The following is a 22,491-nucleotide window of genomic DNA, read 5'->3' as shown; positions in this document are numbered from 1 at the left end:
AAGTCTTGCCGCTAATCACTGGCCATTTTAGTCCCCATTAGCAATCCCAGTTCCCCCTTACCCTCTGACCTTCCCATCACCCTCCAGTCTAGCCTCCCTGCAACACCCTTTCCTATTCATTTAACATTCACCAAGCATTTTGAGACAGTTTAATCTCACTTTACCCTCAAAACAAGCTTGTGAGGTAGGTAGGACAGGCATCATTATACCATTTGGGAGATTAAGTGGGAAGCTATGGCTCAGAAAAGTTAAGGGATTTTTGTCAAGGTCTAAAAGCTAGTATGGGCCTCTGGTTTCAGCTGTGACGTGGAAAGGCTAGTAAGGAGTAAAGCAGCTGAGAATAGACCTTGAAGATTACTCTGCTGTTCCCCATGTTGTCCTTGACTCCCATCCCTGGTGCAGTCTTCAGGCAAGATTCAATGCAGAGGCAGCCAAGAGAGCACCCTTCTCTGTCCTGGGGCTGCCCGTGCAAGTATGAGGAGGAAGGGAGGACTCCAGATCAGTAACTGTCCGCTCAGGAGTGAAGGTCAAGTCCATCGTTCTGCAGTTACCTCACCCTGAAGACTGACTCTTTGAGTGCATGATTCCAGAGAGATGGTTGGATCCAGCCAGTTCACAACACTGACAGTCCCACAGTCCCCAGCGACACGCTGGGCCCCGACAGATCGCCACGCCAAACACACTCCACGGACGCCAGATGAATCAGTAAGTTCACATTGCCTAAGCCCAGGGATTTCTGGCAACCAGGGAGGAGCCCGAGAGCTGCTGCACCTTGGGGCCTCTCAGGGACCCAGGGTTCCTTGGCTGCTCAGAGGAGAAAGACTCAGCCCTTGCCTCAGAGAGAAAACTGAGGCTCAACAGCTTTTCCTGGCAGTGCCCAGAAGCAGCAACAGGGCAGAGGGCGAGGAAGAAGACTTCACTGCACTCCCCCCAGCTGGGGTTACATCCCTGCACCAGGAAGTCTCAGCATACAGTAAGGTTTTTTGCTCGTTGCTTCTTAACCACTAATGATGGCATAAAGGTCTTCTGGAGGGTTTGGCCTGGAGGCCTTTCAGGGAGGTCCCTTGATGCAATCCTGTGGAGAAAGAAAGGAGGCACTAGGCTAGGAGGAAGAAACAAAGGTAACGATGGTCCCAGAGTTGACCAAGCATTGTGGGAGGCCTGGGGATATTAAATGACAGGGATAATCCCCCATTGACCACCCTGAAGGCGCCAGAATTATTCAGTATAGACCCCTACCCCCCAACCCCCGGCATCCACCGTGGCATCCCGTGTGCCCTACCTTGCTTTCCTGGGGAAACCCAGGGAGGTGACCTAAGTTTCAGCTTTGAGGGGTGAGGGCTTGCTGGGCTTATATGAGGATTTCCCATCTTTTGGTCCTGGCTCTGTCACTGACTCACCGTGTGGCCTCGGGAAAATGACTTCCGTCCCCAGCCCAGTCCTCAGCCTCCTCATCCTTAAACGGGGTGCTTTAACCACTTTCTGTTTTTTCCAGCACCCTCTCCAAGACTACGTCTCTCAAATTTTGCAGGGACGAAGATAACAACTGGCAGCACAATCTTGGCATCCTAGCTCATCAGCCTCCTCCCTCTGACCTGGGCTGGGCCACAGGACTCACCTGGGGGCAGAGCCATCAGGAGGGGCAGCGGCTTCAGCAGGTCGAGGGCTTCTCCACCGGATCCGGTTGAGCAGGACCTTGACCTTGTTCCAGTGGGAGAGATCCCGCTGAGCAGAGGGTGAGAGGGTCACCCAGGGCCCCTCCCCAAAACGTACCCCTGACCAAACTCCCAGAGATAGCTGTCAGCACAGCCAGGACAGATCACCTGTCCCCAACAGGAATCCTCTCGTTTTCTAGCACACATCCCAACCACCCCCGACCTCCGCCGCATCCTGTCACCTGCCCCCACGTACATCCCTCACCTACCCTGTGCCCCTGGGAGGATGGAAAGGTGTGAGCTGGCTCTGCCAGGGCCTCTGACAGCCTGGAAGGGCTGGCGCTGGGCACCCCTACCTTTGGGGGTGAAGCTGTGCTTGCTCCTTCGGAAAGAGAATCCAGTTACACAAGGCCAGGAACAGGAAGGCACTCATCAAGCCCAGAGCTCAGGGGGTCTGCCTATGGGGACCTGGGCAGGCAAGATACAGACAGAGACACAACTGCGCCTCACCTGTCTCCTCTGTCTGGCTGAGCCGCTCCCACCGCCCGTGTACCTCACTGCCCGGGGCGTGAGAGGGTGGAGGTGAAGGCGCCAGGGCCGGCTCCTCCTCTTTAGGATGCTGTGCACAGGAGAGACGGGCTTTCAGGGCCTGGCTAGAGGGCTGAGGCTGTTCTGAAGGGAGTCCTGGTTCCAGGGGTCCCCCCCATCCTCTGCATCCCCCACTCACCTGCCTGCCCGCTGGCCCGACTGCCCACAGCTCACTCACCCCAGGGGCCCTCTGAGTCTGCAGCTGCAGGCAGAGCTGCTGCAGCCTCGCCATCTGCTCCAGTACCAGGCACAGGTGTTCCAGGTAGCGAAGACCCTGCCCTGGGAGGCAGGCCCAGGCTTCAGGCCCCAAGCCCCCCACCTGTGGGACGTAGTGAGGTAGGGGAGAATTCTGAACTCAACCAGACTCGCACCCTAAGGGGCCAGCAGATGGGGGCAGGATGAGTGGGAGGAGGGACGCACACCCGGCTGGCCTCCCAGTGCCCAGCCAGGCAAAGTGCCGGGCAGGCCCCGGACCTGCCCACCTCCACACAGCTGGGGGCGGGGTGAGGCAAGACGTTCTCACACAACACATCAATGAGGCGTAAGAGAGAAGAAGTTGGGGGGCGGAGGCATCTCCATCCCACGCCTGAGAGTCGGCACTCACCACTTCTGCTTCTTCCAGCCCTGCCTCTAGGTCACTCTCTGCCTTGGTGGCCTCCTGTCCTCCTGCTCCAAAAAGGGGCATTTCATACTCAGGGTTGCGTGGCGGCTTTGGGGAGCGGTAATGTGACAAGCTGGCAGAGGAAGTCGGGAGCTGGCGGGACCGCTCCAGCACCTGCTCCAGCTTACGGCTGGCTAGAAGCCGGCTTAGGCGGGCAGGAGGCTCCGTGGCACCCAGGGCCAGGGGCTCAGCGTTCTGCATGGGCTCAGAGTTCAGAGAGTCTTGAGAAAGGCCCGGGGAGGTGGCTAGGGACCTGTCCCCAATCGCCATCTCCACTCCTGAGTCCTGGGAGGCCAGTTTGAGAAGCGGCACCTGCCTCCCAGGTGCTCTCAGCCGGCCATGCCCCTTGCAGGAGTCTGCCGACCACCCTGGAGCGGCATCCGGGATCCGTCTGTAGGTGCTGGTGACTCCAGGCACTACACAACCACGTGCCAGGTCCTCGCCAGCCCCATCTGCAAGGAGAATCAGTCATCAGGCTGGGCAGGCTGCCCCAACACCCCCGGCATTCCTGGCAGCTGGCGACATTCCCTGAGGAGGAGTGTCCTGGGCCAGAGGTGACAGGAGGAGACTGGTTGGCCACAGCCCCGCCCAGATCTCTCTCCAACCCTGGCTGGGAGATGTTAGAATGGGGTTCCCTTTACAAAAGTAATTGTTAGTGATATCTGCCTTGGAGGGGTGAGCACTTTTTCTTCCAGGGAGCCCTCGTGCTCCAGCCCCTGAGCTTGGCCTAAGACCTCTGAGCCATAACTGGGGAGTGGTAGCCTCTTCAAGTGCTCCCCATGGGGAAGTATGACTGTGCCCTAGCCTCAGGGAGAGGGGGAAGGGCGCAAAGAGGGAAGCCTGGGCCCAAACTGGCATCAGGATGCAAAAGGAAGTCCATCCTGGAATTCCTGGGGGGAGATGGGTAGTAAAAATAACAATCGCTATAACCATTTTGGACTTTTGTTCTTTTAAGTGAGAAACAGAAGGTTTTGGAGAGTTGAAAAGGAAAAACTTAAACGGAAGAAAGAGAACCAGGCGGGCAGGAGGAGGAACAGCGTGATCACCCATTCACTGTCCTCTCCTACAGCTCTCCTGGCCTGTGCCAGGCTCTCCTGCGATCTGGGTGCCCCGATTGTAAGGATGCAGAAACGGAGGCTGGAGACGATGGAGGGCCGCCTTCGTCTCCCTGCCCGCCACGCGGGAGAGCTGGAACGGGATGCCAAACCAGGCCCCTCTGGGCAAGGAAGTCGACCAGGAAGTCCACCCCTGCGCGGCTCCTTTGGAAAGGGGTCCGCCGCCGCGGAGAGAGCTTTTCGCAACTGCGGGCTGGGGCAGGGGCCGGTCAGAGGAGGATCCAGACCGGGAATTAGAGGGAAGTGGACTCGGAGGAAATGGGATGGAGGTGGCGGTCGTTTTAACGCCAGAAGCCAGAGGGTCTCCAACGGGCAAGGCGCGATCCCCCGGCCCTTCCTAAGGGAAGCGGCGAGGAGGGCGCAGCGAGGTCGGGCGGGCTGCGCCGGGTGGGGCGGGGAGCGCAGACAGGGGCCCGGGCACGGGAGTCGGCTCTAGGCCAAAGGTCCCGGCCGGCCCCGGGGTGGGTGACTCACCCCGGCCGCCCAGCGGCTCCACGGCGAAGACGCGCCGCCGGCCCAGCATGGCCCCAATCCCGGCCCCGACACGGCGCCCCGGCCGTGGCCGCTGCAGCCGGACGGAGCGATCCCGGCCGGCGTCCCCGCGCTGCTGTCGGGTGCGCGTCCGGACCTGGTTGGGCGAGGCCCCCGGACACTCCCAGCGGGGATGGGGGAGGGACGGCGGGAGGGGTGCGCAGGTGTGCGGGCGCTCGGAGAGGGGCCGCGGGGGCGGGGCCTGGCCCCACCCCCCCGCCCCCAGTGCCGGCGGGGCGCGGGCCCCGATCTGCCGTCCTTCGGGCCCCGGGCGGCCCCGCACTGCCGACCCCGGACGAGGAGCGGGGAGCCCTGCCCGGAGACGCCGTCTGGTTCGTGGCGCGGGGTCACCCCGCCCTCGGTTTCCAAGCGGGGTCTGTCTTCCTGCCGCCGAAATGAACCCGGGCGGGGATGGGGGGCGGCGGCGACCGGACGCGAGCGCGGAAGGAAATGGAGCCGCACGTGCCGGCGGAGGGAGGAGAGCGGACCTGGACACCGGCGTACCCGCGCTCCCAGCTGTGTGCCTTGGGGCAAGTCACTCAGCCACTCAGAAACCTGGCGCGATCAAAGGGGGAAGTGACTCCCGGCACAGGAAGATCCTTTCCAACAACTGCAGAGCGCTTTGGGTTCTGGGCTAGATCTGAACCCCCTCCTCGTCCCAGATCTCTTCCTCACCCGGGTACCCTAAAGCTGGGGGCTGGCGCGGGGGGAGGGGGCTTCAGGATCCGGGGAAGCGAAACAGGGGGGACAGGAGGGCAAGCCTGAGGTGCTGGAAGTGTAAATGCTCTCCCGTCCCCGCCCCCGAACTCTTTGGGTCCGTGGGATTCCACCCCCCCAACCACCCTGAAAGGGGGCCGGCAGCCCAGGCAGACACTGACGGTGAGACAGCCTGGTGACCAGATGGGATGGTGGGCTCTAAGGAAACCTCAGCCTCCTGAGGAAGGCGACCACCAGGCTGGAAAACTCCCAGCGGGACCTAAATTCCCTGGAGGGAGATAAGGGAGCTGGCGGACGTGCAAACTTGCACCTGAGCCTCTGGGGGAGGGGGCCGGAGCTGGAGCTGGAGGCGTTGGGAGCAAGTGGTTATTAACTGGGAGGGAGAAGACAGTCTGCCCACCTCCAGCTCCCTCCTTCCCTTCTGCCAGCACCCTACGCAGGAGCCGTCAGCAATCAGAGTCACGAACTACAACATTCTAACTTCTGGGAAACAGGCCTACAGCTAAGCCCGGGGAAGAATGAGAGCCTCTCTTAACACCTTGATTTTTCAGGCCAACCTCTTTCCTGCTAGCTGCGGGTTCTCTGGGTTGCCGCCTCCCAACCCTATCCTCCTGGAAAGCACTGCCCCCCCCACCTTCCTCTTTCCCAGGTACAGAGAGGGAGACCTGGGCCTGGGGGGAGCTGCTTTACCCAAGTCCAACAGCCCGTGAAGATCCCACGCCAGGCCTCCCTGGGGAGGAGAGGAGGAGGGCTGGCCATCAGGTGGCTTCCTCCCTCCAAAGGCAGAGGATGGGGAGGTAAAGTGAGGGACCCTTTGCCAGATCTTGTCCTGAATTTGGAGAATGTAGGGCCAGATTCCAAGCAGTCTCCGTGGTGACTCTGGGGCAGGAATGCATCTGGAGCAGGAAGCCCAGCCAGCAGGAATGCAGTGTCTCAGCACAAGGCTCTGTGTGGGCTCAAACCACACACAGAACACACACACACACACACACACACACACACACACACACACACACACACACACACACACACACACACACACACACACACACACACACACGGCACACTCCCCTCCAGGCCATTCTCCCCTCTCCATGCAGTTATGCCACAATCTTCAGGGCAGCTGGGATCCCTCGCAGTTGAGGGCCAACATGTTGCCTTCCCCTCTGCCTTCTGCTGCCCTGACTGTGGCAGCCCCAGGCCCGGAGCTGGGCCAGGCCTTCACCGCCCGGAGGGCTGTTTCTCCTTCACCCCACCTTCTACCAGAGGAGAATCATCTCCCTTTGAGTGATGCTTCAAGGAGTGGGAGGGGCGGCACAGCCACCCCCTCGCTGCCCAGCTGAGGGCTGAGCAGCTACCATGAGTTCCTGAGACACATGGTAGCCCAGCAGAGACATCCTTCAGGCTGAGGCCAGGGATGCTCGATGCCTCCCAGCCTCCATGGGGAAATCCCAGCTTCAGGAAGCATGTTTCCTGCCAGCTCAGCGCTGAGCTAGGCCCTGTGCGAGGAAGGGCAAAGCCAAGAGCCTAGGGCAGCTCCTGCCAGATTAGAGATGGCTGGAAGCTGTGGTGACCTCCCTTACGGCCTGGAAGGGAAGGGCAAGCGCACCCCAGGGCAAACCAGAAACCCAGGAGTCAGGCTCCTGGCTCATCCTTTGCACCCTCCCCTTACTGCTAGGAGCTCTTAGACCAGCGACTTAGCCTCCCTGTCGTTGCTTTCTTCATCTACACAGCAAGCATGACAACAGTACCTGCTTCAGAATGGTGAGGACTGGAGTTGAAAGCACTTTAGAATTATCTATTGGTGTCACTTTGGGAAAGTCGTTTTCTCATCTCTAATAGAAGCCTGTATCAGACGCTCTCTCAGGTCGCTTCTAACTCGAATCTGTCATCATTTCTGAAGTTATTCCCCAAAATGAAGAAAAAGTAAAAAGGGCACAGCACTGGACAAATAACGGCCGCGTGTTTGGGCGGTGCCCCCTCCCCACCCCAGCACGTCTGGGCCAAAGGGGGTGGGTGTACACAGCTGGGCAGAGACCAAAGGCCGCCCCCAACCTCCTCTGCTGACAAATGAGACGGACTAATAACTCCGTCTTCCGAAGAAGTTCAACCCCAAGCTCGGGCTAGTTGTGTGGCGGCAGAGAGCTCTGATGCTGAAACCCTCTGGCCCCGGGGAGGAGAGCTGGCTGACACAGAGAGGCGGATTTTAGCTTGAACCCCGGTCCACTCTTCGAAAGGCATTCAACCACTCACTGGCCTACCCATTTCCCACGGGCCTCCACTCCCCCTTTGTTCTCCATTCCTTAGAGCACTGCTAGCCCAGCATGGTTTGTTACAGGCGAAGATGTGACCATATTAAGATTCTAACACACCCTTTTCCAACCTGTCACTTACCTGCTGAAAATTTTTCAGTGTCCCTAGAGCCGCAAGGAGAAATTCAAACCGTATCTTACAACATTCAAGGCTCCCATCTTCCTTTCCAATCTTATCTCAGTGTCGCTTTCAGCCGCTGCCCTAAACTGATCATGCCACTTGCACTCAGCCCCTCACTCTGCATTTCTCTCCTCCATCTGTCTGTGTCCTTTCTTCCTCTCACACCCACGGCCCCTGCTCTGAACTCTCAGGGCGCTCCTGTCTGTTCCGCACGAGTTCTTTACACTCAGTACCATGTAACATTATTTCATTCATGCCATCTCAGTCGCTGCCACTTGACTATTATCTTTAGGAAAGCCAGAAAAGTGCTCTATCTCTGTACTCCCACTGTGCCAGGACCTGAGAATTTACAGAGAAGTGAATCCCCTTTTGTGAGCATTCTCCCCGCCAAGGGCTACACCTGACACTAGGTGGCGCCAAGGAGCCCATCCCACTTGGGACCAGACAGTTCTGGCCTGACAACTCCTGAGCCGCAGACAGCCTTGATCTTTCCTATGAAAATAAAGACAGCCATCCAGGCAAAAGGTGAGACAATTATAGCAAGGTGTAAATTACATCAAGGTGCCTGGGGAGGCAATACTACACAGTCTCTGCCAAGATTCCCTCCCAAAAGAGCCAGATAGCACAAAGCACCCTCTGAAGCCCAGCTTTGATCTTTTCCCTCAGGCTGAGTGGGCGATAGGGTAGGTCTAGAGCACCCAGCAGCACCCATGCATCTTTCTGAAGGGTCCTCTGGAATTAGGACTGGGAGTGATGGGTGAATCAAGCCAAAAGTCGGGCAGAGGACCACTGTTGCCCTGCCTAGCGGCAGCTTTCAAATCAACCACCAGGGTCCTCAGGGTAGGGGCGCTGCAGGGTTGTCCCTCCCAGGGAAAGCTAACTCACAGCCCTGTCCAAGGTTACTCCTGGGATAAGCTTTCTCAAACGGGTGCAGACAGCATCGGGCAGGCGCAGGAGGTCCTTTAGATGTTGCCCCCTCTCTGGCCCACCGAGCTCCCCGGGTGCATCAGCAGGGCAAGCAGCCTCCAAACCAAGTAAAGCAAGGGGCACAGAGCGCCAGCGCAGAAACTGTCTCACGGAGACGGGCCTGGGCAGGAGTCTCAGGGCCTGCTTCCTGTTTGCTGCCGGCCCTCTAGCATCCCTTCCCCTCTCGGGCTCCCAGTGAGAAACTCATTCCTCTACCAGGGATCGTCCCAATAAAACACACATCTTTAAAAGAGGGTCCAGGAAGAGCACGACCCTCCACTAACAGGAGTGGGTGTCTTCAGTCGGGAGTGTCACGTGGTGAAGCATCTGGTAGGGTGGAGGTTTGAGAGAGGCGGAAATAAGAGGGGAGAAAAATTGTATGTAGGAAGACTCTCCACCCAGTGGTAGGGAGAAGCTCATCCCCAGGGGCTGGGGCAGGGAAGGAGAGAAAAGAGGGGCACCTACTTTATTTTGTCCACGTACAGTATATATTTACAGAGCTCGTATGTTGAAAACTTTACACAGTGAATACCTGTAGCCTCTGGCCCAGCCCTCTCCTTCCAGATACTTCTCTCCACGTCCCAGCCTGCTTAACCCCTGGTACACAAAGGTGTCCAAGGCAGCACCCACTTCGCACTTTGACGCAGAGCCTGTCCAGCAGGGGGACGCGAGAGTATCCAGCAGAGGCCTGGGAAGGTGAGGCTGCCCTCACCCGCAGCACAGGCAGGTCCTAGCCTCTGGCCTCACTCAGCGAGGAGGAAGGGGCCTCACCAGTCCCCATCGCCTTTCCAGGCCAACTTGATATTGGCGCGGCCTGGGTGCGGAGGTGCCCACAGAGTGGAGGGCGGTCTGAGAGCGCAGCCGGGCGCTCAGGCCTGGGAGTTGATGGTGCGCGGTGCGGAGTAGCGCTGGCGGGCGTGCTTCTCGCAGTACAGCTCGTCCCCCACCCAGAAGTGCCCTCGCATCTTCAGGTTCAGCCCACAGTCAGCGCAGGTGTAGCAGCCCGGATGGCGGTACCGCCCCTCCTGGATACGCACGGCCTGGTTCCTGCGGGGGGGGGGGGGGCACAGGGAGGAGAGAGCCATTAGCCTAGGGGGGAGGAGAGAGGGGAGAACACCAGGCACGAAGCCACCATTCCCATTCTCAGGGAACCTAGTTTCCAGCCCAGAGTCAGGACCCGGTAAGGTCCCAAAATCTCAGTCACTTGACTCCCCAGGCCTGCCCTCAGGAATCTCCGTTCAACAGACCCCCAGCCCACATCCCCGAACCCCAAATTTTTAAAAAGTCATTCCTCCCCCACACAAAGGCAGACAAGCACCGTCCTGAATCTTGTGGCTTGTTAATAGAGCAGTGATTCTCAAAATGCGGTCCCAGTGCCAGGACCCACAGCATCACATCACCTGGGGATGAATCGGAAATGCAAACTCTGGGGCTAGGGACCTCCCGAAGAGGAAACTCTGGGGGTGTGGGCCCGAAACCCCTCAGAGGTCCAGCTGCTGATCTTTGAGAAACACCGTATAGGACCCCTTCCTCGGGCCTGCGCAGCAGGGCTGGGCAGTGTTGCGTTCTGCAGATGACACACGGAGGCCCACGGAGGCCCACGGAGGCTAGGGGTTTGCCTAAAATGAGTCATCTGACCCTCACCACTGTGCACGGAAGAAATTTATCTGGGGGGGGGGGCAGGGTTCAATTTTCCAGAGAATGTGGCTGCATTATAATGAGAAAAATGGGCCTACCTCTGGAAAACGCATCCCATTCCAAAGAGGGGGAGGAGGAAGTAACAGCAAGAGTTTCCAAGAGGAGGCCCCTCATCCAGAGGCAGATCTGCAGAGGCTTTGAGATGGTTGGCGAGAAATCGAAAGCAGTAGCATTTCTTCCTCCTCCAGGGAGGCGGGGAAAGAAACCGAGGAAGAGGAGAGACAGCAGGGAAAAGCCAGTGCAGGCATCCTACGAAGGCTGAAGTGACCCCTGAGCCCATCACAGATCCACTGTAGCAATGCTCCCCGCAGGGTCCCTGGCTACTGGAGCCATGCAGGCCCCTCCTGAGAGCGTCCTGGCCCCTGGCCCCCGCCCTGCAGGGTGTGCCCTGCCCCCCAGGCCGCCAGCACTCACGCGATGCTGGCGCTGCACTTCTCACACGTGTGGAGCTTGGGTGGGGTGGCCAGGGCCCTGGAAGTGGGCCGGGAGGACTGGGGGTTCAGCGAGCTGGGCAGGAAGGCGGGTGTGCCACCTGTGGGGGGTGGGGGATGAGGGTGGGGAGGACAGACAGACACATCAGAGCTCGCCCACGGCAGTGCCATCAGGCTGTATTTTTGATGCCCACTCCACCTCCTCCAACACAGCTCCAAAGAGCCCCTGTCAAAGGTGCACTTACACGCAGACCCCTAAAGTAAGCCCGGGCATGAGAGGGGGTCACGGGGGAAGGAAGCGATCACCCCAGATCCTTGGCGGAGGTTGGTCAAGGGCAGGGAGCACGTTCAAGGCTGAGTTAGCCCAAGCTAAGGCAGCCTGAGCAGCGTCTGCTTGGTGTCTGACGCGGCAGGCCAAGCAGGCATCTCCTCTCTCCTGACCCAGGGATGATGATATCAAGAGATGAAAATAATAGATAATAACAGCATCACAGCACCTCTGTACGGTTTCCAAAGGGCTTTCACGTGCATTATTGTGCCTGAGCCTTGGAACGACGCTAAGATGAAGCACGGATGTTATCAGGTGTGGTCACCTGCAGCCGAGGACCCCGTGATTCCAGGGGTGAAGTCACCATCTGTCTGCGCCGCCCTCCCCCCACCCTTCCGCCTCTCCCCGTGCCCCCTCCCAGGGCCTGCCGAGGCCTCAGGGTAGTGATGGACAAGCTCTGCTCCAAACCTTCTCACCTTGTCTCCGAAACATCAGAGTTGGAAGCAGCCCCGAGGTACCAGTGATTGTGCCAGTCAAATACTTCTGACTGTCCCATCCTTTCTCTCCCTGATACCACTGCCCAGGCCAGGCCCTCCTCATCTCTCCCCTGGACCATGGCAGTGCCCCCCTCACCCCCTACTCCCCATGCACCCACACGAACTCCTGCGGCACGGTCCACTTCCTGGGCGGCTGGGCAAACCAGTCTTCCCAATAAACAGAGTTCCTGGCGGGGCAGACGTGGGTCCTGACCGCCTTCGATCTCCACACAGCACATGACTGGTCCATCAGACAACTCGGCAAACGTCTCGAATGAGCAACTGGACGGCTGGCAGAAGCCTGTATCTCTGTTGCTCACTTCGGCACCTCACACACCGCCTGGCGTTATTTAACGGGTCCTCCTGGGTTGGGACGCTCCTCAGGCCTGGTATGCGAGGCCTCACAGCCAGGACTTAACCTTCGTGGCCACCGTCCATGCAGCCAGGCCCCAGTGTCCTGTCAGTCCCACCCCAGAGCCCTGCGGCTCCAGCCTCCACATTCCACACTGCTCCTGGCCACCATCTTAAGGCCGTTTGTCCTGATCTTTCTTCAAGGGCCCAGTCGATTCTTCTTCCTCCACGAAGCCGTCCTTGGAGACCCAGGCCACACCGCCCACATTTATCGTTCCCTTGGCACTTGCCCTGATCCCAGCACCTCTGGGTTGCACCCCAGTAACTCCTAGCAGACCCTAAGCTCCTGTAGTGCAGGGGCTGTGGCTTCTACAAGTCAGAGCCCACTCCCATGATGGGCACTTAACAAATACTCATTTCATAACATGTCCAGTCGGGGGTCCAGCGTGTCCTGGGGGAACATCCTTCTCCTACCCGAGCCCCCCGGGGGCTCACCTCTCTCCTCAGCCTCCAGGGCTTCCTGCAAGAGCCGAAAAGAGCTGGACTGCCGGGGGGCCACCCGTGCCTCGCGATTTTCCTGCAGCATTTTGAAGACTTCTGAGTCCTCTCTCAGGAGGTGGCTTTCCCCTTCCGAGGCCACGCTGCAGGGATGGGAAGGAGGCAGCCAGGAGTGAGGGCCCCGTTCCCAGGGGTTGGGATGAACATGAGGACAGAGAAAGAGTGTCCCGGGGGCGTAAAAGGGATTCTGGGGGCCAGAGGAAAGTGGACGGGGGTTAGGGAGGGGGGGACCCCCCCATCCCTCTCTGGGAAGCCTGTCTCCTGCCCCTCCCAGGCCCTCCAAGATCCCACCCCACCCTCCAGAACTCACTGGTACCTGAGCCTGGGGCTGGAGGAACGGGGACCTGGGGAAGGCGGTGGCGGCAGAACCAGCACAGCCGAGTCGCCAGCACGGCCCAGGCCGGCCTGCGGGAAGGAGAGGCACCAGGGGAGGAGTCAGCGGCCGGGCCTGGGGCCAGCACACCCATCTGGGCAGCCGAACCCCGCTGTTCCCCAGGCCCACCACCAGGGGGCCCCCGGCCCTCGCTGACCAGTAGCCCCACCCAACCAGCTCGCAGAACCGGGGGTCAGCAGCCGCCTGCAACTGCTCCTGCTGGGTCCCCGAGGGGAGGGAGGGTTCTAGAAGGGTGAGCCTGCTGCCCTAAGGGGACTGGGCAAGGGGCAGGATGAAGATGAGTGTGCGGGGCCACCATGGCTGTTCCTCTGCCATCTCACACAATGTGTTTGCAAAGATGTTTTACACTGGGGCCTGGCAGGCAGAACAAGCAGAGAGAAAGTAAGCTGAGCCTTCTGCAATGAGGAACAGGAAACATAAAGGGCCAAGACCCCTCTTGGCGTCAGGGCTCAGGCCGCACAAAAGTCCTGTCTCCTACACCCTCTGGTCCTTCCTCTGAAATGGCCAGGGTCTGGGCTTACCAGCCTCTCCCAGCTGCCCTGGAAGGTCTGGTCCTGCCCCACAGAGCCTTGGGGAGCCAGGTCCCCACAGCAGAGCCCCCTGCTCGATGTGTGCTGTCCCTCTCGGGCTCCGACACCTGCTCTCTACCTGGAAATCTTGCCTTCAGTCTCCCTGTTTTCCGGCCTGCACTCTGCACCCTCCCCTACTCTGCTCCCTCTCCGTGGCCAGCCCCGATGGAAAAGACAGCCTCAGAGACGACCAGGCATGGTCTCCTGGAAAGGAAAATGCCCTCGATTTTAAAGTTCAAAGTTGGGGATGAATTATGGGGTCAAGTGGAAAAGCTGCATGACTTCTTAACCTGAAAACAGAAACTTCACAGAGCTAAAAAACAGCCCTAGGGACTTCCCTGGCAGTCCAGTGGTTGGGACTCCGTGCTTCCACTGCAGAGGGCAAGGGTTCGATCCCTGGTTGGGGAAGTAAGATCCCACATGCCATAAATAAATAAAAAATGTGGGGTTTCTTTGGTTTGGGGTTTGTTTTTTTTTTTTGCAGTACGCGGGCCTCTCACTGTTGTGGCCTCTCCGGTTGTGGAGCACAGGCTCTGGACGCGCAGGCTCAGTGGCCATGGCTCACGGGCCCAGCCACTCCGTGGCATGTGGGACCTTCCCGGACCGGGGCCCGAACCGGCGTCCCCTGCATCGGCAGGCGGACTCTCAACCACTGCGCCACCAGGGAAGCCCTAAAAAATGTTTAAAAAAAATTTTTTTTTTAATTAAAAACAAAAAGCCCTTAGCCCCTCACCCCACTGGCCCTCTTGCACTAGCCTGCATTCTTCTTCTGTTCTTGGGCTTCTACAGGTAAGGGGATTAAGGGTCAGAAAGCAAAGTGGCCAATCCAAGCCACCTGGGGAGTGGGAGCCAGGGCTGGGAGTCCACGCCTAGGCTCCTGGGTGCCCAGCTGCTTCCATGCGGTCAACTCAGGAAGGACAACTGGCACCAGGTACTCAAGAACGATGTCCCATCTCGCTGTCCTAGACAGGCCAGCGTGTGCCCTGCACAGGGGCACCGGCCAGCAGGGAGGGAGGGCTGAAATCCGCCCTGACTCCCTTCTCAGGCCATGTCCTCATGCCGGCCAGAGGGACAGGGGTTGTTTTCACTTTACATCTGCTCACCCAAGTGTGTGCCTCTCCAGAGGGGGCAACTTCCGGTTTCTGTAAGGTCTGTCGATGTTCTTCGCCCTGGGCCCAGCGCAGCCTCAGCCCGCTCAGGAGCCAGCAGCAAGGCCATGGCCACAAGAGCCTGGGGCAGGGGCACCTCATCTGTAGTCACCTCTGCCGCCTTTCTCCTGCCAGAGCACCTCACCCCGGTGGAGGGGCGCCCAACGCCCTTTCCTCTCCCCACCTCCCTCCCAGTCACCGGTAGGCGACACCTGCCTTCACAGAAGCGACCTTTCATCTCTAGATCCAGAAAAGCTGCTCACCTGTCCATCAAGAGCTGTCTCCAGCCAACCCCTCTCAAAATGTGTTGGGGGGATGTTAATAAGCAATTGGCAGGGGGATCCCCGGAGAAATTCTGCAGTTAAGTAAGTTCAGGAAATTAAAAAATTAAACATCTTTCTTCCTCACAGGCAGGACTTTTCAGAGCCTTTAAGGTGCTCAAGTGCACGGTGACTCCCAAGAGGGAGCTGTGGGACCCGGTGACTCCCACCCCGTCTGACCACAGCCTCATTTGTAGAACAGAATGCAAGCTTCACGGGGTTAGGAATTTCTCTGTTTTTCCACCTATGCATCCCCAAAGCCTAGAAGGGGGCCTGACACAAAGCAGCTGCTCCACAAATAGTTGCTGAAAGAATGACCAGGGGCCTCAGGGTGAAAGAAGGGAATTCAGAGCGTCGGGTCTGACTCTGAGGCCCAGAGAGTGGAAGGGTGCCTTGTCCAAAGTGACACAGTAGAGGTGGGACCAACCCAGGTCTCCCTGCCACCCAGCTCAGGGCTCCTCTTCACACCACATGGGTGGCCCTCAAATCTGTGCGTGCATCAGATCCCTGAGGGCTCCTTAGAACAGGGATGGGTGCCCTCACCCCCGCCCCTCACCCCTGCGTCCGATCCAGTAAGTCTAGGCTGGGGCCTGAGAACGTGCATTTCTAACAATTTCCAAGGTGCTGCTGCTGGTTTAAGAGCCACTCCCTGTCCCACCCGCCTCTCCCCTTTGCCCCGGTTTCGAGGAAGGAGGATAGGGTGGACCAAGCTCATTCCCAGCTGATCTCAGCCCGGAGCTCTCTGGAGAAGGCCCCCAGGCCCCAACACGCCAGGTCTTGCTTGTACCGTGGAGTTCCCATCTCCCCAGCTCATCGTTCTCTAATCCGAAACCTACCCCATCCTGCCTCTGACATCCAGCAAAATTCCTGACAAAGCTTTCTCAGGCCACCCCAGCCCACACTCAGCTATCCCCTCCCCGAATGCCTCCTGCTTTTATAATTAAGATCATACTGCTCAGTGCTTAATTTTCCCAAAATTGTTTTGCATGTTTATCTTATTTCTGCCACTGCATTTTTAATTCTTTAAAGACGGGATCTCATTGAATACATCCATCTCTATGCCCACGTCTCCTGGAGGGTCACTGGGCAGGCCAACAGAGGGTCACCAGGGAGCCACTACTATGCAGCCCCCAGAGGACCCTGTTCTTTCCTTCTCCAGAGCCCCCAGTTTCTAGCACCCTCCCCCAGTCATCTCCAAAGGCTCTGCTTTCTGGAATGCAGAATCTACCCGAGGTAGGATTCCAGCAGCTGGGCCTCATCCTCTTCACCCCAAAGGCTGGACATGCCCCCACTAACTCTGCCCCCAGCAGCTGTGGCCCTGACTCTTGGCCGCCTCACTCCTCACCTCCCCACCCCCGCCCTTAGAGAGGAGACATACCACCAAGGCGGTGTTGGGCTGTCACTAGCGGACAGTGGGACCTGGCAGGGTGTCCAGGGGAAAAGGGCAGGGGAGGGGGGCAGACAGAGAGTAAGCCAAGTGCAACTGGAGTCGGAACCACAGGCCGGCTGGTGGTTCTCTGGTGGTTCTCGGGGGCTGAGTCAGAGGACGAAGAGGGGGAATGGGTGATGGGAGCTGGGGGCGGGCATGGGGCTTGGAATGGGGAGGAATGTGTTCAAGAGATACAGCCAAAGGGAATCATCCCAACAACAGCAGCTAAACTATTTCGGTCCCGGCCCAAGAGAAACACTTGAGAAGGGAGGAAGCCAGCAGGAAGGGGGGAGGCAGCGGCGGGTCTGAATGTAAGAGGTAGAAGGACACCTGGGCCTGGACGGGTAGGGCCGGTGCAGTGAGTGTGACCCTCACCAGAGCTCTGGCCTCCCGGCTCCAGAGAGGAGCGTGCCTATTACTAGGAGACCGTGGTGCTGGCCGCCTAGGTGGGACCAGCCACATGCAGCCCCACGGGCACCACCAGCAACCAGCCAGGACAGGAGGCTCTCTCCTCGCCTCAGGTATCCTCACCTGTCGGCTTCCAGGGCGGCCCCTGTAGGACAAGTGGTCAGCAGTAGTGGGTTCTGGGGAGTACGCCAGGCTCTGGAAACTGAAATGGGGAAGTGGACAGTGTGTGCCGGGGGCCCCGCCACCAGGCTGCCCCGGGAGACAGAGGTGACCCTAGGGCCCCCTAAACCCAGCTACAGAGACTTTGAGAGGCCGGCTTGGACCTGGTGGCCAGGGGGCCTACCCGCTGCACTCACCTGTGGCTGGGCACCACCTCTCCCACGGGGGCCTGGGGGCTGGCGGGGGGCAGGGTGGAGAAGGGGCTGCCTGGCGGGGGGCTGAGGGAGGCCTGGCTGGAGCAGGAAGACCGCAGGGAGGACTGACTGTCGGTGTGTGTCCTCCTGGAGCCCTGCGGAGAGAGGGGCCTGGAAGGGCAGGGCCGGGAAGAGCAGGGAAGGGGGCCCCCCATCACTTCAGGGTGTGGGGCTCCCAGCAGGAGGCACCATCCTACCTGGAAGCGAGTGGCCAGCACTTCGGGGGAGCTTTCCCCGTTGGTCTGCCCGGGAGAGGAAACCTGAGGCCTGAAGAGAGGACAGAGGGAGACAAAGTGTCCCCGGGTTCTCAAGATTAGGAACATGTCCAAAACGTTTGGAAATCGGGTAGCCAACTTTTAACTTCGTCAAATTCACAACAAACAACTGTCCTCAACGACCACCATCATTTCTTAAAAGAAAGGACAATTTAGCACCAAAAAGTAGAAAGGCCATCATTTCAGCAAAAAGTTCAATAAATTCAAATTTTTTTTAAGAGCTCCTCACATCATCACCCCTCCCCCTGCCTCGCCTTTACTTTTCCTTTTCTAGTCTTTTTTTTTTGGTGGGGGGAGCATTTCATCCAGACTTTGTCGCTGGTCAGCATCAGTTTGTAGATTGCTTTGGACTGCTGATTGTGCATAAATAATCCTTTATCTTTCACCCCTGGAGAAACTGAAGCCCAGAGAGGGAAAGTGAGTTGCCCAAATTCCTAAAGGCCAACAATGGCTGGGCCAGCTGCCCCCTCTGCCCAGGGGCCTGTCCCCCATCAGCTCTGCCTTTGAGAGGATCCCTCCCTGTGGTTTCCAAAGTCAACCCCCCTCACCCCGCCCCCTGTAAACCAGAGGGTAGAGCCAGCCCCCCTTCCTGCCATGAAGGCAGCTGAAGGACCTAGAGAACAAGGCGGCCCAGCTCCCCTGCTAATCACCAAGGCTCCCCCTCCTCAACTCCCCAGGGACCCCCCACCTCCTCCAAAGCCCTGCCCAGTGGAACCTGGCTGAAGCCTCAAACAGGAGGTGACTGGAGGACTGGGAGCTGCTGAGGGTGCGGGATGAGCCCACCATGTCCCACTACACCGTTCCTGGATGTCTGACTGCCTCCAGAGAGGTCAGCAGGAACCTCAGTCACCACACGCCACACCAGCCACAGCCTCCGCCTCCCTCCCTGGGGAGAATTTAGGGCCAGAGCAGGGGAGCTCGGGCCCTGGCTCCGCCCAGAGCACTGCTTCCTGCCTGGGGCTTTGAGTGCTGGAGAGGTCTCCTGGGGGTGGGTTACTGGGGGAGGTTAGGAAGGGTTTGGGCAAAAGAAAGAAGAGACAGGGAGCCTTGGCCTGCCCAACGTGGAACTGGAGGCCTGGGGGTACTCGGCCAGGGCCACCTCTCTGATGGAGCTGGGTCGTTCTTGGAGGGACCCGAGAGGATGTGATGGTGTCAGCAGCTCCCTGCCCCTCCCCCGCCCCACTTTGCAGCTTCTTGTAGATCTTGGTCCCCTTCCCAGATGCCATGAGCTATTCTCTACCCTCCTCCTCTGGGTCCCACTCCTGTAAACACTCATGAGCCAGACTGGTACAAAACAGTCACTGAAGGGGCCGGGCCGTGAGAGCGTCCCAGGAGACGGGAGCCAGGTTCTGCAGTGACGTAGGGCGGCAGGGGCGAGGAGAGGGCAGGAGCAGAGGTACCTGACTCAGGTTCAAGGCCCGCCCAGAGGGCTCTCCCGGCTGGGGAATCTCCCAGCATTCCTGCCCCATGACTCACTGGGATGCCCCACCCCCAGGGAGCCACCTGTTCCCACCCACACCCCCAGGCTGAAGTCCCAGGAACCTGGGAATCTGCCTTCCCCAGCAGGGCCCAGAGAGGCAACTTGGGGAGCAACGGAGTGGTTCTATGGGGAGTGAGCCCCCAAACTCCTCACCACCCCAGGATCTGAGCAAAGGTTCTCCCCCCACCCCTTGGAGGCAGGGGCCCTGCAGACCCAGCCTAAGGCACACCTTTCCCCTCTTCAACCGACTGCATGCCCACGCCCTGTACCCTGCACACCTGGGAACCAGTCAAACCCGGGTGTCCAGGTGGCTGATGCCAGCCTGCTCTGCCTGTGAGTGCACGCCCAGCTGGGCACAGGGACACCCCTCAGCCCACCCTGCTGCAGCCCCAGAGCTTGGGACCTTCTCACGGATGAGCCGTGAGGGCCCAGGAAGGCCAGGTCGGAGCTGAGAGCAAGGGGTGAGGGCGGCCACTGTGCAGCGGGCTGGCAGAAGGCAGAAGAGTGCTGGCAGGCCCAGCAGAGGTGGAGGACCTACCGGTCCAGCTGCAGCCTCAGCGGCGAGGGGCTCTGGCGGATCTTGCTCTGGGCCTCGGCATGCAGCATGCTCTTTGCACTCTCACCATTGATGGCCACAATAATGTCACCGGGCCGGAGGTCAGCGGCTTCGGCCTTGCCCTCCTCAGTTACCTGTAGGGGGTGAGGAGCAGGTAGTCTGAGGTGACACTCAGGCAGGGAGGGATGGAGAGGAAGGGATTTCCTTGTCCTGCCCAAGAAACACAGAGGCTGGTTTCAACCAGGCTGGCCTGCATCTCCCTTTAACATCTCTCTCCCTGCCTGCCGGTGTCCACCCAGCCCACCAGCCAATCCCCTCCAAAAGCTGGAGTGGCAGCCCCCCGCCACCCACCTCAGCGCTGGCCTTCTAACGGGGCTCCCCAAAGAACGTGTAATGGCAGAACTTCAGGAACTGTGCTTGGAAATACTTCTGGATAGAGAGCCCTGCCCGTGCAAATCAAATCATGCCTGCACGCAGGCCCTCTGCGTGAACACTCCCTGGCCTGGGCCTGGGTCAGGGGAAAACTGTCAAGAGCTCGGGGCTCCTGTTCTAATCACCTAAAATGGCTGCCAGCACGTACGGGGTTAGTGGCCAAGGAGAAAAGAGAAGGCCTTGCATTGGGCCCAGCTCCCTTTCACTCTCTAGAAGCCTGTTTCTGAAGTGGCCACCGCATCCCCATGGCAACGGGGCCCCAGCCCTGCCCACGCCAACGATCCCAGAAGCAGGCCTCTGGCTTCAAAACAGAAAAAGAAAGGTGTCTGTGAGGACCAAGTGGGCAGGGCAGACTCTGGCTTTGGGGGTGCCTCCCCGTCTCCTGGGACTAGCCCTTACCCTGGTCACCACGACAGGCGTGTGGAAATCCCTGCCGCCCGAGATGCGGAAGCCCCAGGGCGCGGGTCCCACCAAGTCCACCGTCAGCGCCATACCTGGGGGAGGGAGGTTGGAGAGATGGAGCCTGTCCCTCGCCCCGCAAGGGACTCTGTGAGGCGGCAGAAGGGGGTGACAGGTCCCCGGAGGAGCCAGTCAGGGGCTGGCGGTGGGTGGAGGTGGGTAGAGGAAGTGACTAACCTCTCCCGCGTGCCCCAGTTCCACTTCCCCCCACCCCGGGAAGTCAGGACTCCTGAGTTCCCCCTTTGCCCCGTCTTCGGCAGAGCGGCAGGGTGCTACACAGGGGCTTGCTGAGAACAGGCAGGCGGGCGGGCGGGGCTGGCAGGTGGTAGATGTCAGCATTTCCTCCCTCTCCCCTCCTCCACCATCAGGGTGAAGTCCCCCTAGTGCTTGTTTCCGGTCCCCGAAACCGACAGCACAAGAGACTTCCTCCCCGCTCTGGGGGAGGGCAGCGCTCTGGGAACAGAGGTGGCAGCACAGAAAGGGGTGGTACCACCACATACTCTCAAGTACTTGGCTGGGGACGGGGCAGCTTGCCCACGTGAGGCCAGGGTCTTCAGAGGGGCCTCCTGGCTGCCTGCCACGCCCCGGCCGTGTGGTCCAGGTAGGCAAGACTGGGCTTCCCACCTCCGCCAGCAGCCTGCTGCCCTCCGAGCAGCTCCGGCAAGAAGGACGGGCTTATCTGCCAAGCAGGGCACACCCGCCACCGGGCGCTGGCCAACAGGGCGAGCTGACTGATGCTGCCCGCTAGCTGGGGCCCCCGGCCTCCCACCCACTGCCCCTCCACTGGGCAAGGGAGTGTCCCTGTAGACCAGACCCATGTAGGATTTCCTGACCCTCTAGCTCTGGAGTCAGGAGCCAACCCAGGCAGGAAGCTGCAGTGCCAGTCTGGGCCACCGCCCTACCCAGCGCCCACCCTGAGGCCGTCCCTGGGGAGGCCCACAGACTACAAGCGCTGCCCGAGTCTATCAGGCACACTGGGGCCACTTCCCGCGTTTAGGAGCCTGGGGAGAGGGCGCCCAGGCGAGCGGGGCTGTCTGCCCTCTTCCCGGCCCTCCGGCTTCCCCTTTTGCCCAGGCCCAGCCTCTGTCCCTCCCGCAGGCCCCAGGTCGGCGCTGGCGGCTAGCAGATGCCTTGGATTCCCAGACCTTTGAGCCGGCCAGTGGACTCCGCTCCGGGGGCCGCGGGGAGGTGCCCAGACCGTCGGCCCGGCTTGCCCACTTCTGGCTCCTTCTGAGCTCCAAGACCAAAGTACCCGCGCACGCCGGGGGCTGGAGGAGGAGCACCCGGGACGGGAAAGCCCAGCTAGCGGGGGGCGCCGACCACAGGCGAGGCTGCAGGGAGCGGCCGTGCGCGGAGGAGAGGTCCGGGCGCCGAGCCGGCCGCAGGCGCGCAGAGCTGCGAAGGCGCCGGGGCCGGGGAGGTCGCCGGCCGTGCGGACCGCACGCAGGTGGGCGCGCTCACCCGGCTCCCGCTCACCTGTCGGGCTGGGCGGCCGGGCCGGGGAACGAAGGGAAGGAAGGAGGGAGGCGAGGAGACGCCGCCGTTCCCGCCGCAGCCGTCTGCCCGACTCTGGGGAGAGCCCGCCCGGGGACCTGCCTCCGCCCATGTGATCCCAGGGCCGCCCCTGCCGCCGCCCCTGGCCAGGGAGGCCGCCTCCTCCGCGCAGCTCAGCCCCGGCGCTGCCACCTGGCCCGCGCCCGCTAGGGGCCCGGGGCTACTCTCCCGAGAGCCCCCTAGAGGCTGCGGCCGTCCTCCCCGGGGTGTCCCCATCCTCTCGAGGTCAGGGGAGGTGACCCGGTGACGGGCCCGGAGTCCCACTTCGCAGACAGCTGAGCCTGCTGACCCCCGAAGCTCGCCCAGGCCGCCTTCGCCCCCCCTCCTTCAAAGGGGCCCTGAGCTCCCCCAACCCCAGTCCAGGGCCGGGGAGGGGGAGGGGGAGGGCAGGCTGGGGCTGTCTGCGGTCGGCCCGCCCGGCTCCTCCGCCCACTCCAGGCTCCGAGTTTGGCGCAGATGCAGCCCCGACACCCATAAATCCCAACCCAGAGGCCGCCCCTCCGCCTTCCTGCCTGGCCAGCGCGCTCGCGGGGCGGTGGTCGCGGA

The 22,491-nt window shown here is 60.3% G+C and overlaps 2 protein-coding genes across 16 annotated transcripts; both read right to left on the bottom strand.

Annotated features, from left to right (window-relative positions):
- Window positions 1-135: 135 nt before the first annotated feature.
- On the bottom strand, window positions 136-6,795 carry C7H8orf58 (chromosome 7 C8orf58 homolog). Of its 15 annotated transcripts, none has more exons than XM_067745142.1 (7): window positions 4,494-6,266; window positions 2,848-3,356; window positions 2,422-2,522; window positions 2,166-2,274; window positions 2,012-2,037; window positions 1,619-1,725; window positions 136-1,075 (listed from the first exon to the last, which is right to left on the bottom strand). In XM_067745142.1, exons 1-7 carry the CDS (start codon window positions 4,540-4,542, stop codon window positions 1,005-1,007), a joined length of 972 nt encoding a protein of 323 aa, XP_067601243.1. In that variant the 5' UTR covers window positions 4,543-6,266; the 3' UTR covers window positions 136-1,004. The 15 variants fall into 15 exon arrangements, with proteins under 15 accessions (XP_067601243.1, XP_067601244.1, XP_067601233.1 ...); XM_067745143.1 differs by having other exon boundaries at window positions 1,619-1,701; XM_067745132.1 differs by having other exon boundaries at window positions 1,925-2,037; window positions 2,383-2,562; window positions 4,494-6,264.
- A 2,336-nt stretch (window positions 6,796-9,131) lies between these two features.
- PDLIM2 (PDZ and LIM domain 2) lies at window positions 9,132-22,176 on the bottom strand. The gene is given in 12 exon segments (XM_067745128.1): window positions 9,132-9,713; window positions 10,779-10,896; window positions 12,446-12,591; window positions 12,819-12,913; window positions 16,900-16,978; window positions 17,133-17,284; window positions 17,387-17,456; window positions 19,483-19,634; window positions 20,332-20,426; window positions 21,537-21,562; window positions 21,564-21,981; window positions 21,984-22,176. Coding segments are annotated over 12 exon segments (1,707 nt in total). The 5' UTR covers window positions 22,162-22,176; the 3' UTR covers window positions 9,132-9,535.
- Between the last annotated feature and the right edge of the window lie 315 nt (window positions 22,177-22,491).

The sequence above is a fragment of the Pseudorca crassidens genome, chromosome 7 (genome assembly GCF_039906515.1).
Source record: "Pseudorca crassidens isolate mPseCra1 chromosome 7, mPseCra1.hap1, whole genome shotgun sequence".
NCBI lineage: Eukaryota > Metazoa > Chordata > Mammalia > Artiodactyla > Delphinidae > Pseudorca > Pseudorca crassidens.
This window is presented reverse-complemented; position numbering and strand designations above follow the sequence as displayed.